Here is a 16,670-nt window from a genome sequence, read left to right on the forward strand (position 1 = left end):
GTGTCTGCCCATCATAGCTGGCATGGAATGAGCCCTGGTGGTCCCCAGAGCCAGCCCACAAGCTCCATGCATGGGGTGCAGTGTGACTCTGTTTTGGTGGCTCTGGGGGATGCTCCAGCATCCTCCAAGCTTACCATGGGTAGCAGAGGGGATGTCAAAGCAGGAGCCGGAGGCAGGAGGCGAGGGCTCCTGATCAGCCCCTGTCACCAGCCTGTGTGGGGACCTACGCCTTGTTTCTTGCATGCCTGCTTTCTGATAAGAATAACTCTGGGCTGGTAGAACAAGTACCGGTGTCCTTGGCCTTAGGCTGTGGCAGGGACTAGGCCTGGGTGCGGCCAGGGTGGGGCTATGTGAACCTCCTGTGGGGCTGGGCATGGGTGGGGTCTGAGGAGTCAGGGTGTGACCAGGGGTATGACTAGGGTGTGGCCTTGGCAGGCCTGGGGCCAGGGGTGTGACCAGGGCTGTGGCCAGGCTGGGTAGGGGTGGAGCTGGGGCAGGGGTGTGACCAGGGCTGTGTCCAGGCTGGGTAGGGGTGGAGCTGGGGCAGGGGTGTGACCAGGGGTGTGTCCAGGCTGGGTAGGGGTGGATCTGGGGGCAGGGCTTGGAGTCAGGGGTGTGGCCAGGCTGGGTAGGGGTGGAGCTGGGGCAGGGGTGTGACCAGGGCTGTGGCCAGGCTGGGTAGGGGTGGAGCTGGGGCAGGGGTGTGACCAGGGGTGTGTCCAGGCTGGGTAGGGGTGGATCTGGGGGCAGGGCTTGGAGTCAGGGGTGTGGCCAGGCTGGGTAGGGGTGGAGCTGGGGCAGGGGTGTGACCAGGGCTGTGGCCAGGCTGGGTAGGGGTGGAGCTGGGGCAGGGGTGTGACCAGGGGTGTGTCCAGGCTGGCTAGGGGTGGAGCTGGGGGCAGGGCCTGGAGTCAGGGGTGTGGCCAGGCTGGGTAGGGGTGGAGCTGGGGGCAGGGCCTGGAGTCAGGGGTGTGGCTAGGGTGGAGCTGGTGGTGGGACCTGGAGTCAGGGTGTGACTGGGGGTGTGGCTGAGGCGGGGTAGGGGAAGGGCTGGGGGTGGGTCTTGGTCAACTAGGGCAGGGCTGCAGTCCCGCGTCAGGTGCACACTCCTATTGCAGGCCCTTCCTATGACCTGACGTTCTGCGAGGTCAGGGACACATCGCTGGTTCTGCTGTGGAAAGCCCCAGTCTACTCAGGCAGCAGCCCCGTTTCCGGGTATTTCGTGGACTTCAAGGAAGAGGATTCCGGTGAATGGAGCACTGTGAACGAGGCAGCAACTCCCAACCGCTACTTAAAGGTGACACCTTCCTCCACCGTCTTACTCCTGTGCAAAGGTGACTTCCACTCTGTGAATGGGCTCACGGCCTGAGTGGAGGCTACCCCACAGAGGGGCTAACCACGTGGTCGGTGTTCACACCCCTGTCGCTGTGCCATGAATGTGTATACAATCACACACTTGCCTACACATGGGTGTACAAGCATGGAGACAGAGCCATACCCATGACAATCCACAAACAGAAGCTCAAACACACATAAACATACATGGACACATGTGTACAGACCTGAGTCAAGGACATACAAATACCTAGAATACATACAAGGACAGTTGTGTACACAGCTTCAGTATCCAATGTGATTTTCCTGTGCCTGACAATCTCAGTGTTGCCCTTGTGTAGCCACTCCCTCCCTCCGTCTCTCTCTCCCTGCCTCTCTCTGTTCCCCTCCCTTCCCCTCCATCTGACTCCGTGCCTCCCTCCGTGCCTCTCTCCCTCCCTTCCTCTGTCTCAGTCTCCTTTCTCCCTCTCTGCTGTGTCTGTCCTTATGCCTTTCAAGTAGCTGGGAACAAGCAGAAAGGCAACACTGAGCAACATGGAGGACAGCAAAGGCGTCTGGAGTCACCTGGTTTCCTCTGTTGCTTCCAGGTCTGTGATCTGCACCAGGGCAGAACTTATGTGTTCCGCGTGCGGGCAGTGAATGCCAATGGGGTGGGGAAACCCTCGGACGTGTCTGAACCCGTGCTGGTGGAGGCCAGGCCAGGTGAGGATACCCTGCAGCGAAGGGGTGCACATGTGTGCATCTGGGTGGCTGTGTAGGGCACTGTGCAAGGTCTGGGAAGTGCTCGGGCTGGCACATGGAATAAGGCAGGCAGCTTTGGGCCAGTCAGCACTGGGAATGGTTGTGCTGTTGCTGGGAGCAGGGAGAAGACACAGGTGGACAGAGCTGTCAGTGACTTGGGGTGCAGTCAGTGAGCCCCATTTGGCCTCCTAGGAGGGGCAGTGCCCCTGGCTGGACAGCAGCCAGGTGTGGACCTGGGCCACCACCTGTTGCACCTGCCACATCTGCTGCTTCCTTCCTGCACCTTAGTTCTCTTCTTCTGTCCCTGGCTCTTTGCTCTAATGGTAGAGTGCATGTGTGGCCCCTCCCAGTTCCCATAGAGGCTCAGCTGCACCTGCCCAGTCCCCAGGCCGAACCTGACTGGTCTGGGACCCTCCTGACCCATACCTAGCCAACTCCCCCTCTCCTCCCCTCCCACAGCCAGAGCAGACTCAGAGGACAGGTGGGGCCTGTGGGGCATAATCTGGTATGGGCCTGGTTGCCCATTTTACTGAGGAGTTAGTGTGCAGTGGTAGGAGCTGGCTCAGGCCCGATGGCATCCCTCATGGTCAGGGCTGCGCATTCCAGCAGCCGCCGCCCCTCCACTGCCCTCTGGGTGTGTCCTGAGTGGCCACTGGGGTGTGAAGCTGAGCAGTGGATGTGCCACCAGCAGGGCCCATCCCACCTGACATCCACGGGCTTACCCTGCATCCCTGCCTGCAGGCACCAAGGAAATCAGTGCTGGTGTGGATGAGGAAGGAAACATCTATCTGGGCTTTGACTGCCAGGAGATGACAGATGCATCCCAGTTCACCTGGTGCAAGTCCTACGAGGAGCTCGCAGACCCAGAGCGCTTCCGTGTGGAGACAGAGGGTGACCAGTGAGTGGGGCATGAGCATGCGTGGGTAATCCCACTGCTGGGAGCCGTACTCGCCAATGCCCGCTGCACCCATTGATGCCTGCCATGTCCATGCTGCCCTACGCCCCCACTGACACCCACCTATGTCCACCCTGCTCCTGCTCGGCCCACCCACGTCCACCCTGCTCCTGTTACCCCCACCTATGTCCACTGCATTCACTGACACCCACCCATGTCCACCCTGCTCCTCCACACCCACCCTGCTCCTGCTCTCCCCACCAATGTCCACTGCACCCACTGATGCCCACCTATGTCCACTCTACCCCTGCTCTGCCACTCACACCCACCCCATCCTGATTTCACAGCTCCAGGCTCTACTTCACAAACCCGGACAAAGCAGATCTGGGGACATACTCGGTGTCAGTGAGCGACACAGACGGTGTGTCCTCCAGCTTTGTTCTGGATGAAGCCGGTGAGTGTCTAGGGGTCAGGCCCAACCACATGGCCTCACTGTACCGAGCAGACACCCCCGGAGGACCTGGCTGTACTGGGCTGACCGCACTTTCCTGCCCGATCCCCACCTGGTTTCCGCCTCCCTGAGAGAAGGTGCAGGGTCCTCGCAGTGTCCCAGACCTTGCCTATGACCCTCCTGTCATGTCCCCTGAGTCCCAGCTGCTGCCTGAAGTTCAGCTGGGGACAACAGGCCATCTAGATCAGCAGCCTGTTCCTGCCCAGGGCCTCCTGGCTGGTGACTCCTCAGGGCACAGGTTCCAGGGTGAGAAGGGAGGACAAGGCATATGTGTCAGTCAGTGGGATCTCTGAGAGCAGGAGGGAGAGCGGGAGATGGGGGACTAGCCCCTGCTATATACGAACCCCACTTGATGGCCAGTCAGAGCTGCCCCAGCACATGGCCTTCCCAAGACTGCCAAGTCTGCCTCTCCCCAGCCTTGCAGACCCCGAGAGCAGGGCATGGGGCAGAGGCCTGATGGCATCACGTGTGGTGTCAAATGCACATGGTGGGGATCTGTTCATCACAGCAGGGGTTTTCATCACCCTGCTACCCACCCCATGACCCAAGGGAGCCATCGGATATGTGGGCCTGCCCAGTCTGCCTGGTTGACCGTCACCCTTGCTCTCGGCCTCCCTGTGGCTGCGTGTTCACTGAAATGCCTGACAGAGCTCTGGGAAACCATGTGACCGGCACGTGGTATTTCTGTCTTGATCAATGTCTACAAGTGTGTGGTTGTTATCATGTCCTGCTGTCCTGGCAGGCCTGGGAGCAGATTTGAAGTTCCATGTTGGGCCTGTCAGGACAGTTCCTGTGGTTTGCAGGTGTCCTGGCCAGAAGCTGCTGCCCCTGGCAACACCAGGCCCAGCCCTCCGTCCCCAGGGAACCCTCTGTTGTTCCTGGGCACTTTAAGTGGTGTGATCCAGCTGCACGTGGCTGCCTGTGTGTTGAGGGGAGTGCCTGTAGGTCAAGGAATCTTCCACACCAGCTGCTTCCGGTTCCAGGCTTCTTTGTGACTTGAAATCAGACCTGGGGCTCAAGGCCTCTACTGTGGCTCAGCCCTGTGTCATGTCCATGTCACACCACATGTCTTTTCTTAATTTCAGAGCTTGAGCGACTGTTGGCCCTGAGCAATGAGATCAAGAACCCCAGTGAGTAGGCCCTGGCCCTGAGGGCGTCGCAGCAAGCTGGGTGGGCTGTGGTTGCCAGCACCTGGGGCCTGTGGCAGGGGTGGAGCCCCAGGACACTGTCGGGAGCCTGGTGGGCTGTGGTCACTGGCACCTGTGGCTATGGCGGAGGCGGCAGGGGTGGGGGCATTCTGGGGAAGGACAGCTGCACCCTGTGCTCCCCACATGGGGGCTCTGCAGACTCTGCCATGGCCTGGAGGGGCCCTGACTCAGGATTCGCTGTGCTGGGGTGTGTGGAAAACCCAGGGTACACCCAGCACACTCCCAGCACGAGGCTGTGGACATGGCAGGCTGAGCAGAGCAACAGGCAAGGTCTTGCTGGGTGCCTACCTTTGCAGGTTCTTTGAGATCCGCATGCAGCTTGCCTCACAGTTTCCCCTCTATCCCAATAGCAATTCCTCTGAAATCCGAGTTAGCTTATGAGATTTTTGACAAGGGCCAGGTGCGCTTCTGGCTGCAGACGGAGCCCTTGTCACCGGACGCCAGCTTCCGCTTTGTCATCAACGACAGAGAAGTGGCAGACAGTGAGGTGGGTCCTGTCTGGGAGTGAGTGCAGATGGAGCCGGAACATGGCCATGGGGGGCAGGGAGGGGTCGTTGGCTCAGCCAGCGGCCTGGGTTGGTGAGGATTGGGGTGCACAAGTTGACGATATGGGGGTGGGGTAGGCCAGTGGGGCTTTCTATGTAATCTCTCCCTCTGTCGCAGACAGAGGTTCATGTGTGACAAGGGTGGGGTGCCCTGTGTAATCTGTTTTCTCTACAGCACATAGGATGTAGTGTGCTGAGGGTGGCCGTCTGTGTAATCTGTCCCCCCTTGCCTGCAGACCCACAGGATGAAGTGTGACAAGTCCACAGGCATGATTGAGATGGTGATGGACCGGTTTACCATTGAGAATGAAGGCACCTACACCGTGCAGATCCAGGACGGCAAAGCCAGGACGCAGTCCTCACTGGTCCTCATTGGGGACGGTATGTGTGGCCCAGGGTCTCCCTATCCCTGGGCTACATGGGGAGGAGCTGCCCCTGACTGGAGATGAGTTCATGCTTTTTACTTTGCCTTCAATGCTGGATGCAGCCTTCAGAGCTGTGCTGGAAGAGGCTGAGTTCCAGCGGAAGGAATTCCTGCGGAAGCAAGGTCAGCTGGGGAAGCAGCGGCAGGCCTGGGCTGCCCTGGGGAGGCAGTGGACAGGAGGGAGCCAAGGCTGGGCCATGGGCTGGGATCCTCCCGGTGCTCTGGGCGTACCCTGATGGCTTTGCTTTCCTTCTCATCTGTCTCCAGCTGACCTCACTGCGCCTGTCCCAGGGTGCTGGGCTCAGGGGGCATGGGTGCACCTACGTTTGACTTCTTCCTTCCCTCTTACAGCCCTGTCCTCCTCTCTCTGCCCCAGGCCCTCACTTTGCGGAGTACCTGCACTGGGACGTTACAGAGGAGTGTGAGGTCCGGCTCATGTGTAAGGTGAGTGCACAGCAGGGGTTTCCATCGCCCCGCTACCCACCCCATGACCCAAGGGAGCCACAGTGGCTATGGAACACAGTAGGGGCAAGGGCCTCCAGGGGCTGTTGGTGACCCCAACATCTCAAGGCTTAGATGACTGGCCCTGCTGCCCACTGAGTGCTGTGTGCCCGTCATTGAGTCAGTGCTGTGTGCCTGTCAATGAGGCAGTGCTGTGTGCCCGTCACTGAGCCCCTGTGCCCGTCACTGAGTCAGTGCTCAGTGCAGTGTAGAGCCGCAGTTTGCTGGGTCCATCCTGCAGGGATTGTGGTCAGAGTGTATGGGAGATAAGATGTGTCGTGGCCGTGTCACGGCCTCTAGGCGGCAGCAGCCCAGCAACACATCGGTGGATGAGAGCCTCAGAAGCAAGGGCAGAGGCTGAGCCTTGGGTGGTGTGTTTGGCATGACATGGCACAAAGACATAAGTCTAGCATGATTGTGTGTGTGAGTATGCGTGGTTGTTATGTGATTGTGACCATATGTGTGCTTGATTGTGTGTGTACCTGTGTATACCATGCTTGTGGCTGTAATTGTATGATGCCTGATTCTGTGTATGGGTGACTGTGTGATTGTATGTGTAACTGTGTGTGACTGTGTGTATGATGCTGTGTGGCTTAATTGTATGTGTTTGTGTGGCTGTTTGGTTCTGTGTTGACTATGAATCTGTGTGTGACTTTGTATGGTTATGTATGATTGTGTGTGACTGTGTGGCTGTTTTTGATGCTGTGTGGCTTTAACTGTATATGACTGTGTGGCTGTGTGATTCTGTGTGTGATTGTGACTGTGGCTGTGTGATGGTAATTGCGTGTGATTGTGTGGCTGTTTGTGGTAGTATGTGTGAGTGACTGTGTAAGACTGGACACTGCTTTCCACCACACCTCCTGTCCTGCGGCTGCCCCATCCCTTCCTCTGTATGAGCACCACGTGCCTTGCACATGGGGGCTTTTCCCTCCCCTTGGACGTGTAGTCAGGGTGGTGGTAGGAGCACCTGCTCCTCCTTGGACCTCTGGCGGCACCATGTCTAGCCAGGGTCTCGTGTGCCCTTGGCCATGGGACTTTTTCCTGCTGAGGTTCCGTATCCTTGATGGTGGCCTGGTGTGAACTGGCTGAGTAGCACATCTCACATTGTCCACATGTCACAAACCTTGTTCTCGGCTTGTCTGCCTACGTGAACTTCACACACATGGAGGATGCTGCTGTCTGCTCTCATGGACTGGACCTGGAGGTTCCATGCAGGCTTCATGAATTTAGAGGCTGGACACACTGTTGTCTCTGAGGCAGCCACTTTCCCATGGCCCCTGGGGAGGCTGTCCTGCCTTGGGCCCGTGGTCCATGGGCTCCCACCCTGGCTCCTGTCTCGCAGGTGGCCAACACTAAGAAGGAGACTGTGTTCAAATGGCTCAAGGACGACGTGCTGTGTGAGACGGAGGCACCACCCGACTTGGAGAAGGGTGTCTGTGAACTGCTCATACCCAAGGTACTTCACTGGGTGACAGGCACGCTCGTGTGGTTTGCAGGATGGCTGCATCACCCACCAGCTGCCTGGAGGCCCTGTGGGCCGCAGAGGAAGTGGTGAGGCACATGGCACCTTTCTGCCACATGTCCTGGATGTTGCGCTGATGTGGTGGGCTCTGTCTACAGCTCTCCAAGAAGGACCATGGCGAATACAAGGCGACCCTGAAGGATGAGAGAGGCCAAGACACATCAACCCTGGACATTGCTGGCAAAGGTTAGCAGCCGCCTCCCTGTGCTTTGTGGGGAAATCCTCCTCCCCGTTGCTCACCCCTCCTTGTGCTGGGCTGCAGGTGGACCCCTTGGCACCTGGCCACCCCCAGGGCTGTCTTAGTGCCTTAGGCTCTCACCATGATACATGCACAGGCAACTGGTCCAGTTCATGATGTGCTTGGGCTTGTGCCACCTGCGACATTCATTTTAGTTGGAAAGAACCAGGATTAGTTGCACCCACAAGCCATGTATGGCTTAGTGTCATGGTTTCCTCTGTCATGGAATCTACCACAGAGAAGGCTGTGGTCTGCCCCTAGTAACCATATTTTTGTCTTCCCCACAGTGTACGAGGACATGATTCTGGCCATGAGCAGAGTCTGTGGTAAGTCAGTGTCCCCGGGTCTCGGGCCACCATGGGGCCATGATTGCTGTGTCTAGAGAGAGACATCAGCTGCTTATGGGGAAGGCAGGAGAGACCGGGGCAGGTGCAGAGAGGACAGGGTATCAGCTGCTCCCCTGATGGCTCCAAGGGCAGTGCTGTGTGGCAGAGTTAGAGCAAGCCAGAGAGAGAGAGAGAGAGAGAGAGAACCTTCCACTCACGGGTGCACTCCCCAGATAGCTGCCACAGCTGGGGCTGAGCTGGGCTGAAGACAGGTGTCGCATCCAGATCTCCCTCCTGGGTACAGGGGCCCAAGACGCAGCTGTTGGGTGGGAGGCGTGTCACCCTCCTGGATTGTCTCTGCTCCGTTATCCTGTCTGTGTGAACTGATGCTGGATGCTATCTGGATGGTGGCAGCTGCTATCTGTGCGAAGCTTCATGCCACCATTGTGTGGTTTCCTTCCTGCGGGTCCCGGAGTGGCTGGCTCAGTGTCAGCATGACATGTGGCTCCAGCACACCCCCGTTAGGCCCTTGGGGTTAGCCTGCTGCCTCACAGCCCTAGCATCCTGGCACAGACCACTGCATGTCTCTTCCTCACTCTTCCCAAAGCCCTGCAAGGTTAACTCACACTGTGGCCCTTGCTCCATCCTGTGACGTGACCATGGTTAGAGCCGTGTTGCCCACGATGATTACACATGGGCTTGCAGCCCCTTGGAAACACAAGCACCACTTGGGAAGGGCCACACAGTCTAATGCCATGTAATACACCAAGGACCACACACTCCAATGCCATGTGTCATGCTAAAAGGCCACATTAATGTCCCATAACAAGCAAAAAGCCACACACTCCAGTGCCCTATAACATGCCGAGGAGCCACATTTTCTAATGTCATATGATATGCTAAAGAGCCACACTCTCTAGCTTCATATCACACAGCAAAGGGCTAGCATGCTCTAATGCCATGTGACACCCAAAGGCCACATGTTGACACACAGCTGCTCATGTGGTTTTGAGAAAGTGAACATACACAGAAGACAGCCAGCTGTGCAGAACATGTTCCCGCTGCATCCTTATTCCCCATGGCATCTCCCAGTGGGAGAGATGTGTGTGCTGTGCCCATGCAGAACATGTTACTGCTGCGTTCTCGTCCCCCACACCCTCTCCCAGTGGAGAGGGCATGCCCATGTAAAAGACCGTGTTTCTGCTGTGTTCTTCTTCCCTACACCATCTCCTAGCAGGAGAGGTGTGTGTGCTGTACCAGGGTTGTGTCAGTGATCTGCCCTCTGTGGACTGGGCCTGTGTTGCCTTTCAGGAGGAGGCAGGCATAGCCGGTACTAGGGCCCATGCATGTGGGAGCTGCAGGGGGTGAGCACACGACTCCATGGAACTCTCTTAGCAGGGTCTCCATGTGGCCTTTGGCACTGAGGGTGTGTGAAGCTCAGACAGGCTTCTGTGGGGCCACAGAACATGCCTCCCACCCAGACAACTGATGGCCTGCCCACTCCGCTCCATCTTGCTCCAAGAGCAGCTGGCTATGGGCTGGTCTCACTCCTCCACTGGGCTGCACTGGCTTGGCCACATCTGCCCACTCTGCACACACACACACACATTTGCTGACACACAATACATACTCTGACACACTCACACACACTTGTGCCTTGATACTAATGCTTGTATTGACACACACACACACATCCAGACACACTTGGTCACACTCACACCCCAACACACTGACGGACATGCACATTCATACATACATGGACATACACTCACACTCTGACACACATGCTCTAACACATGAATACAGCCATGCACGTTTATACATTCACTGACACATAGTAATGTGCACAGACACACACACTTTGACATTCCCATACACACACTTCAACACACTGATGGACATACACACACATACACTCACACACACTCACTTACACCCTGTGACACACACAACCATATGCATACTCACACTATGAGGCCTCTCCCTGCAGAAAGCTTTGTGGATGAGAAACAGGCTGCAGGTGTGGGTTGGCCGGCTGCCTTCACCTGGGCCTCCTCCCCAGGGAGCTTGGTGGGGTGGTCATTAGCCCTGGAGCTCACCACTGTGGATCCTGCAAGCTCATCCCTGCAGGTTATCCCTGGCATTTCCAGGTGTGTTCAGACATGTCCATGGCTGTCTGTGGCTCTCTGTTGGTGTTCAGAGTCATCTGTGAGTTTCCATGGTGGTTCTGCTTGTCTGTTCAGATGTGCCCATGGTGGTTCTCTGTGTATATGTATGTTCAGGCATGTCTGTGGGGCTCCCTGTGGCAGTTCTGTGTGGCTACCAGGCGTGTCTGTGGTGGTTCTGTGGGGACGCAGAGTGCAGCTCTGTCTCACCCTCCGCATGCTCGTGTCAGGCCTGATCCCTGCTCTGTCCTGCAGGGATGTCTGCCTCCCCACTGAAGGTTCTCTGTACCCCTGATGGCATTCGGCTGCAGTGTTTCATGAAGTTCTTCACGGAGGAGATGAAGGTGAACTGGTACCACAAGTAAGTGCTGCCATGACTCCCTCAGCCTTCTGTAGCTTTGTCATGTTGTGGGCCCAGTGGACAGGGCTGAATGCTGTGTCATGGTGCAGACAGGCACATTGGTTTATTAGCTGTCCATGACACTGGGCTGCTGGCATCACTTGGCCATACTGAACTGTGTTGCCATGGGCATGGGGGATGGGACATGCATCCCAGCCATGGGCATGGGGGGTGGGACATGCATCCCAGTCCTTGCTTTCAGTCCACGGGTGTATGTAAGGGAAGTTGCTGGATCAGTGTGTTGTGTCATGTCGGGTGTGACTCTACCAGCATCGGAGTCGCTGCAGGTTTCAGAGCCGAGTCATGGATGCACTCTGGTCTGTGCAGACAGTGGTGGCCATTTGTCAGCACAAAGGGAACATGACATGGGGATGCTGAACTGAATGAGTCTCTTCCTTGTCTAAATAGAGAGGCTAAGATTTCATCCAGTGAGCACCTGCGGATTGGAGGCAGTGAGGAGATGGCGTGGCTGCAGATATGTGAGCCTACGGAGAAGGACAAAGGCAAATACACTTTTGAGATCTTCGATGGCAAAGACAACCATCAGCGCTCGCTCGACTTGTCAGGACAAGGTAGGAAGTGGCTTTCCATGGAGGGCCCATGCAGAGGCCGGGGTGGGGACCCAGGGAAGTCAGATCTCAGGAGGCCAGCTCTGAGGATTTGCATGAGAGGGGACGGATTCTGGTGGAGGAGCCCCGTGGTGGTGAGATCTCAGGATGCTCAGAGAGAAGGCAGATTCCTAAGAGCATCTAGTCATACAGACGTCCGTCAGTTCATAGCCAGCGTCCCGTAACTCTGAGTGGGTCAGTGGGGTCACATGTGAGGAGCAGGCTGACGATGAGAGGAATCTTCCCTTTCAGCCTTTGATGAAGCCTTCGCAGAATTCCAGCAGCTCAAGTAAGAGAGCATGTGGGCCGCAACCGTGTAGACATGCAGGAGGGGCAGTGACCATGTACACTGTGCATTAGGATCTGCCTGTGTAGACTGTGTTAGATGTGCCTGTGTAGACTGTGTTAGGATCTGCCTGTGTGGGCTGCACACTGTGTTATCGTTGTCTACACTGTCACATGAGCTAGTGCTGTGTTGTCACACTGTCTCACCAGTTAGTCCCTTGTGGTTGGCTTTTGGGTTGTTTGTGTCTCCCAAGTGTGCATGCTTTCTGGAGGCTGATTGCTCAGCTGTCTGAAGGTAGACCCATAGGTGAACCTAGTGAGTGTGTTCTGGGATAAAAATGGCAATGCTCGCCATTCAGCAGGTGGCAGGGAAGCAAAGTGCTATTAAGTATAAATTAGCTTCCCTGAGTTGTAGTTTCTCGACGTTAGGCTCTAGGATCAGAGGATGCATTTCCAAGTCATAGCAGTGGAACAAGTCATCTGGGTACTGTGTGCAAGAAGGATCCGGAGTCATACAACGCATGCAATGTCTCCCCCACTCCCACTGGGATCAGGGATCTGTACCGTGTGTAGGTGGCAAGGAGAAAGCAGAGTGTGACGGTCCCTCGATAGTGTCTGCATCCCAGGCCCATCGGGGGCAGTGATACAGCCTGGAGTTGCAGGGCGGCACTGTCCCCCTGCGCTGGGGGACAGGCCAGGGGAAGGGGGACCCAAGGTACCCTGCCACAGGACCTCGTGCCTTCCCTGGGAGCCCTAGGAATGGTGCCTGTGTTGGTGGTGTCGCTCCACACTCTTATTTCCCATTTTCTGTCCTTCCATTCCAAGGGCTGCGGCATTTGCAGAGAAAAGTGAGTATCTTGCATGTGCTTTTGATGAACTGTGCCCTGGGTAGGGGGCAGAGGCAGAGGGTCATGCCACACATGGCCATGGGCTGAACATGACCCGGCTGACATCTGACTGCCTGAACCAGTATCTCTGCCTGGCTGCTCCCCACTTCCATGCCCGTCTCCCTCCTGCCCTGCATGGGTCCTGGCAGATCCCTGTCACCATGGCCCCGGGGCACATGGTCCCCTCCTGTGTCACTACTGACCCTTCACCCGAGAGCCCATTCACATGCTGTCATCATGCTGGGGTGCTTCATGCCCCAACCCCTGGCTTTTCCCTGCACCATGCATGCCCCCTCTTTCTCCTGGGTGTGTCCCAGGGGACCACAGGGGTTGCTGTGTCCTCCACTCAGTGGCTTTGCTGTTGCAGATCGTGGCAAGGTGATTGGCGGTTTGCCTGATGTGGTGACCATCATGGAAGGCAAGGTGAGAGTGACAGCAGGGTGGTGAAGGCTAAGCTAGTGTGTGTGGGGTTCAGAGCAGAACTCTCCCAGAAATGGCTCTGTTCCATGCATCACCCCATCTACAGGGTACAAGGGTGCCTTGCTCCAGCTGTGTAGGCTGCCCTGTTGCTCCCTGTGACATGGGAAATGTCATAGCTTCCCACTTGCTTGCTTTGAATGCACACGTGTATGACCTGGGCACCACCAATGGGGCCTATGGTAGCTGCTGGGGGTAAGGGGGAAGGTAAGGGACTTCTCTGCCCACCTGCCCCTGTGGTGTGAACTGTCAACACTTTCATCAGAGGACAGACACACTCAGATTGCTGTGGCGTGTGGAAGCAGAAGCCTGCATGCTGCTTCCTGGCAGGGGAGTTAGTCTTGCTGCCCCCATCTCTTCCCTGGTTGCATGGTGACTGACTCAGCATCATAAGGGAAGCTGCTTGGGGCCGAGGGCTGAGAGTGTTGGGGCTTCCTCTGGGGGCATGCGAGTTCCAGGGCAGGTCCCTTGGTGGAGGGGGATGGAGAAGCCAGCAGTCATCTCTCAGCTCGGCCTAGTGGCACATCCATGCTGTGACATTGTGGGCAGCTGAGTGGCAGTAAACCAAGGACTCAGGGCCACTCCCTCCATGGAAGTACAGAGAAGATGCAGAGAGGCTGAGTACCTGCCGTGGTCGCAGAGTTTCACCTGCTCAGCAAAAGCCAGAGAGACAGGCACATGGCACTGCTGGTTCTAAAATTGCATCTATTTGTTTACTTGGAAGGCAGGACTACAGAGAGTGAACACACACACACACACACACACACACACACACACACACACACACACACACATCATCTACCCTCTGGCTTACTCCCCATGTGGCTGCAGTGGCCAGAGCTGGGCTTGTTTGAAGCCAGAAGTCAAGAGTTTCATCCAGGTCTCCCACATGTGTACAGGGGCCCAAGCACTTGAGTTTGGGCCGTCGTCACAGAGTGCTTTCCCAGGCCATGAGCAGGGAGCTGGGTTGGAACAGAGCAGCTGGGACTTGAACCAGTGTTCATCCCACATGGTACTGCAGCTGGAGGCTTAGGCTGTGGAGTCACCTTGATACCTCAGGGCGTGGTTTTCCCCATGAGCTCTCCCAGGTGCTGATCCCACTGCCCCGTGTGGCTCTGCTGAGTCTCCGGTGCTTGGGCACACGCAGGGCCTGTTCCCCGCTGGCCTCACCCTGCCCCTCTGCCCACCCCTTCCTCCTGCAGACCCTGAACCTGACCTGCACCGTGTTCGGCAACCCTGATCCTGAGGTGACGTGGTTTAAGAATGACCAGCACATTGAGCTGAGCGATCACTTCTCTGTGAAGGTGGAGCAGGCCAAGTATGTGAGCCTGACCATCCAAGGCGTGACCGCCGAGGACTCGGGCAAGTACAGCATCAGCGTCAAGAACAAGTATGGTGGCGAGAAGATTGACGTTACCGTCAGCGTGTACAAGCATGGCGAGAAGATCCCGGAGGCTACTCTGCCCCAGCAGGCCAAGCCCAAGCTTATCCCTGCCGCGGCGGCCGACTAGGCTGGGCGGGTTGCAGGCCACCATGGAGCTTTCACTTGGCATTGGCACTTTTTGTTTCATGTTCTTTTAAGGGAGGAGCTGAAGTCTGTCGCAGGCTTAGTGCCCTCAGCTCCGGGGGAAGTGCAGGTGCCCACCCGTGTGGCTTGGCTGCTGTGGGCTGGGAGCTGGCAGTGCCCTGCCTCTGGAGTATCTCTTGCTTCAGGCTAATAAAGCTCCACCAGGCGCCTGCCTGTGGTGTTCCAGTCCCTATTTCTGACTCCATCCTCCCCTGGGTGTCCTGCGTAGGGTGTGCCAGCACCCACCAGCACCCAGAGCAGGGCTTGCTAGCGCCCAGAGTATGCCTGCCCCAGACCTAGGCTCAGAGTGGGGTTCACGGCATTACCATCGCCCCTTTTGTGCAAGGCTGGGAAGGATACCCCGGACATGGGGTTGGCTTCAGTGGCATTAGTTGAGTCTCACAGAGTGCCAACTCCATCCAGGGCAGTTTTAGGTTCAGAGTCAAAGGAGTAGGAAATGATGAACATCCTGTCATACTCCTTACCCACCAACACATAGCACCCCCAACTGTCACTATCCCCACCCTCTACTGCGGTCATGGCAACCTATCATCCTGCACCATCCTGGCAGGGCCCATGGGCAGCTGCCTTTCCCCACCCGTGACATCTGGGTTGTCAGAAGCCACGAAGACAAAACAGCATAGGCAGGCCTTTGGGGCTTCCCGTCCTACAGGAGTGACACCAGAGTCCCTTCAAGCCCTGAGTGACCCTGGCCCTGTGTACTTTCTGGCCTTCCTGCAGTGCTGTGGGCTGGGCACTGTCTGCTTCTTCACAAGCATCCTGGCACAAAATCAGCCCTCAAAACTGTAGGGTTTATTTAAAAGGTGAGGGATTTACAAACATGTGGGCCATGTTCAGGAACAGAGTGAGAGAGAAGAAGGAAGGGAGGGAGAGATACCCTTTTGTGATCTGCCCTTGGGTCCCAGGTGAGGGGGTCATCCTGGGAAAGCTGTGGTTTGACAGGTGGGTGACCTGGATTACATGGTGGTGGGGGGGGATCTGCTTGACTGTCCAGTGTCAGGAGGAATCCCCATCTTCCACCATTGTGCTCCTAGGGACTCAGGGATTGGACTGCAATAGTGGCCCCCCTTTCATAATTTTTCCATGGTGGGTTTGGCGCTCTCATCTGACTCAGGGAGTGGAGGGCTTCCAGGAACATAGAGGACAAACAGGTGACCGAGTAGATGCATGAGAGCCTCCCAAGACCACGGACCAGGATAAGAGTGGAGTGGGCTTGGTGTGCCAGGTCCAGGTTCTGCCTGGACTTCCCAGCTGCCATCTGCAGGGTGGCTTCTAGGAAGCTCATAGCCTCCAGGAACAAAGAGAGATGTGGGGCGGGCAAATCCAGTGACACATCCACAGGTTCCCCTGACCAGCTCCCCTGAGGGAAGGGCAGGGTGCCCACAGGGATTCCAGCATTGTTCTAAGGAGGAACCCAGTGAAAACACCACAGAGACGAGCAAGTGCTCTGGTGTAGAATTCAGAATGAAACTCAGGATGGCGCCAACAGGGCCAGGACAGCAATGCATGAGCAAAGTGAGCATTTCAAGGAGAGAAAAACATATATATCTACATATCATGGCGCTAAAGGGTGAAGTGATTGGGCTAGAAATTAATAGGTGGGTTCATCAGCCAACTGGGTCAACTAGAAGAAACTGTTAGGAAACCCTTAACAGGCCTGAAGACATCATTGCAAATCACTCACTGTGAAGAACAGAGAATGCAGAAGGCTTGGGGGAATAAGGCAGGTGGGGCAGCGTGTATACTCCTGGAATTTCAGAAGGCAGAGAGGACAAATGCAGACAAGCTGTGAGGGAATCTGTACAAGAAGTAGGATCCTGATGCAGGGAGCTCCAGTGGCACATGGCAGTGGCCAGGCTGAACTGCGTTCTAATCAAACTATGGGATCAGAAGCTGCAGCACCAGGACTGCCTTACTGGGATGGCAGGCAGTTACACTGTGGTGATGGGACATGGGATGTAGTCCCAATGACTTGGCCTCATGGCTGTGTCAAGTTTGGGTCTGTTACCGGAGA

The 16,670-nt window shown here is 56.6% G+C and overlaps 1 protein-coding gene across 1 annotated transcript in view; it reads left to right on the top strand.

Moving 5' to 3' along the window:
- Positions 1–14,803, top strand: part of MYOM2 (myomesin 2) — a 35,551-nt gene extending 20,748 nt beyond the window's left edge. The window contains exons 20-37 of the mRNA XM_040966946.1: positions 1,119–1,297; positions 1,923–2,037; positions 2,818–2,974; positions 3,319–3,425; positions 4,568–4,612; positions 5,041–5,177; positions 5,472–5,616; positions 5,723–5,782; positions 6,036–6,103; positions 7,503–7,616; positions 7,781–7,868; positions 8,208–8,246; positions 10,667–10,772; positions 11,220–11,383; positions 11,672–11,708; positions 12,530–12,552; positions 12,959–13,014; positions 14,271–14,803. Of these exons, the coding sequence (XP_040822880.1) occupies positions 1,119–1,297; positions 1,923–2,037; positions 2,818–2,974; positions 3,319–3,425; positions 4,568–4,612; positions 5,041–5,177; positions 5,472–5,616; positions 5,723–5,782; positions 6,036–6,103; positions 7,503–7,616; positions 7,781–7,868; positions 8,208–8,246; positions 10,667–10,772; positions 11,220–11,383; positions 11,672–11,708; positions 12,530–12,552; positions 12,959–13,014; positions 14,271–14,579 (1,949 nt within the window). The 3' untranslated portion in view covers positions 14,580–14,803. The remainder of the gene's footprint in view (positions 1–1,118; positions 1,298–1,922; positions 2,038–2,817; positions 2,975–3,318; positions 3,426–4,567; positions 4,613–5,040; positions 5,178–5,471; positions 5,617–5,722; positions 5,783–6,035; positions 6,104–7,502; positions 7,617–7,780; positions 7,869–8,207; positions 8,247–10,666; positions 10,773–11,219; positions 11,384–11,671; positions 11,709–12,529; positions 12,553–12,958; positions 13,015–14,270) is intronic.
- Positions 14,804–16,670: the final 1,867 nt, after the last annotated feature.

Source organism: Ochotona curzoniae, unplaced genomic scaffold (genome assembly GCF_017591425.1).
Source record: "Ochotona curzoniae isolate NIBS_2020 unplaced genomic scaffold, NIBS_Ocur_1.0 scaffold_4506, whole genome shotgun sequence".
In the NCBI taxonomy this organism is placed as follows: domain Eukaryota; kingdom Metazoa; phylum Chordata; class Mammalia; order Lagomorpha; family Ochotonidae; genus Ochotona; species Ochotona curzoniae.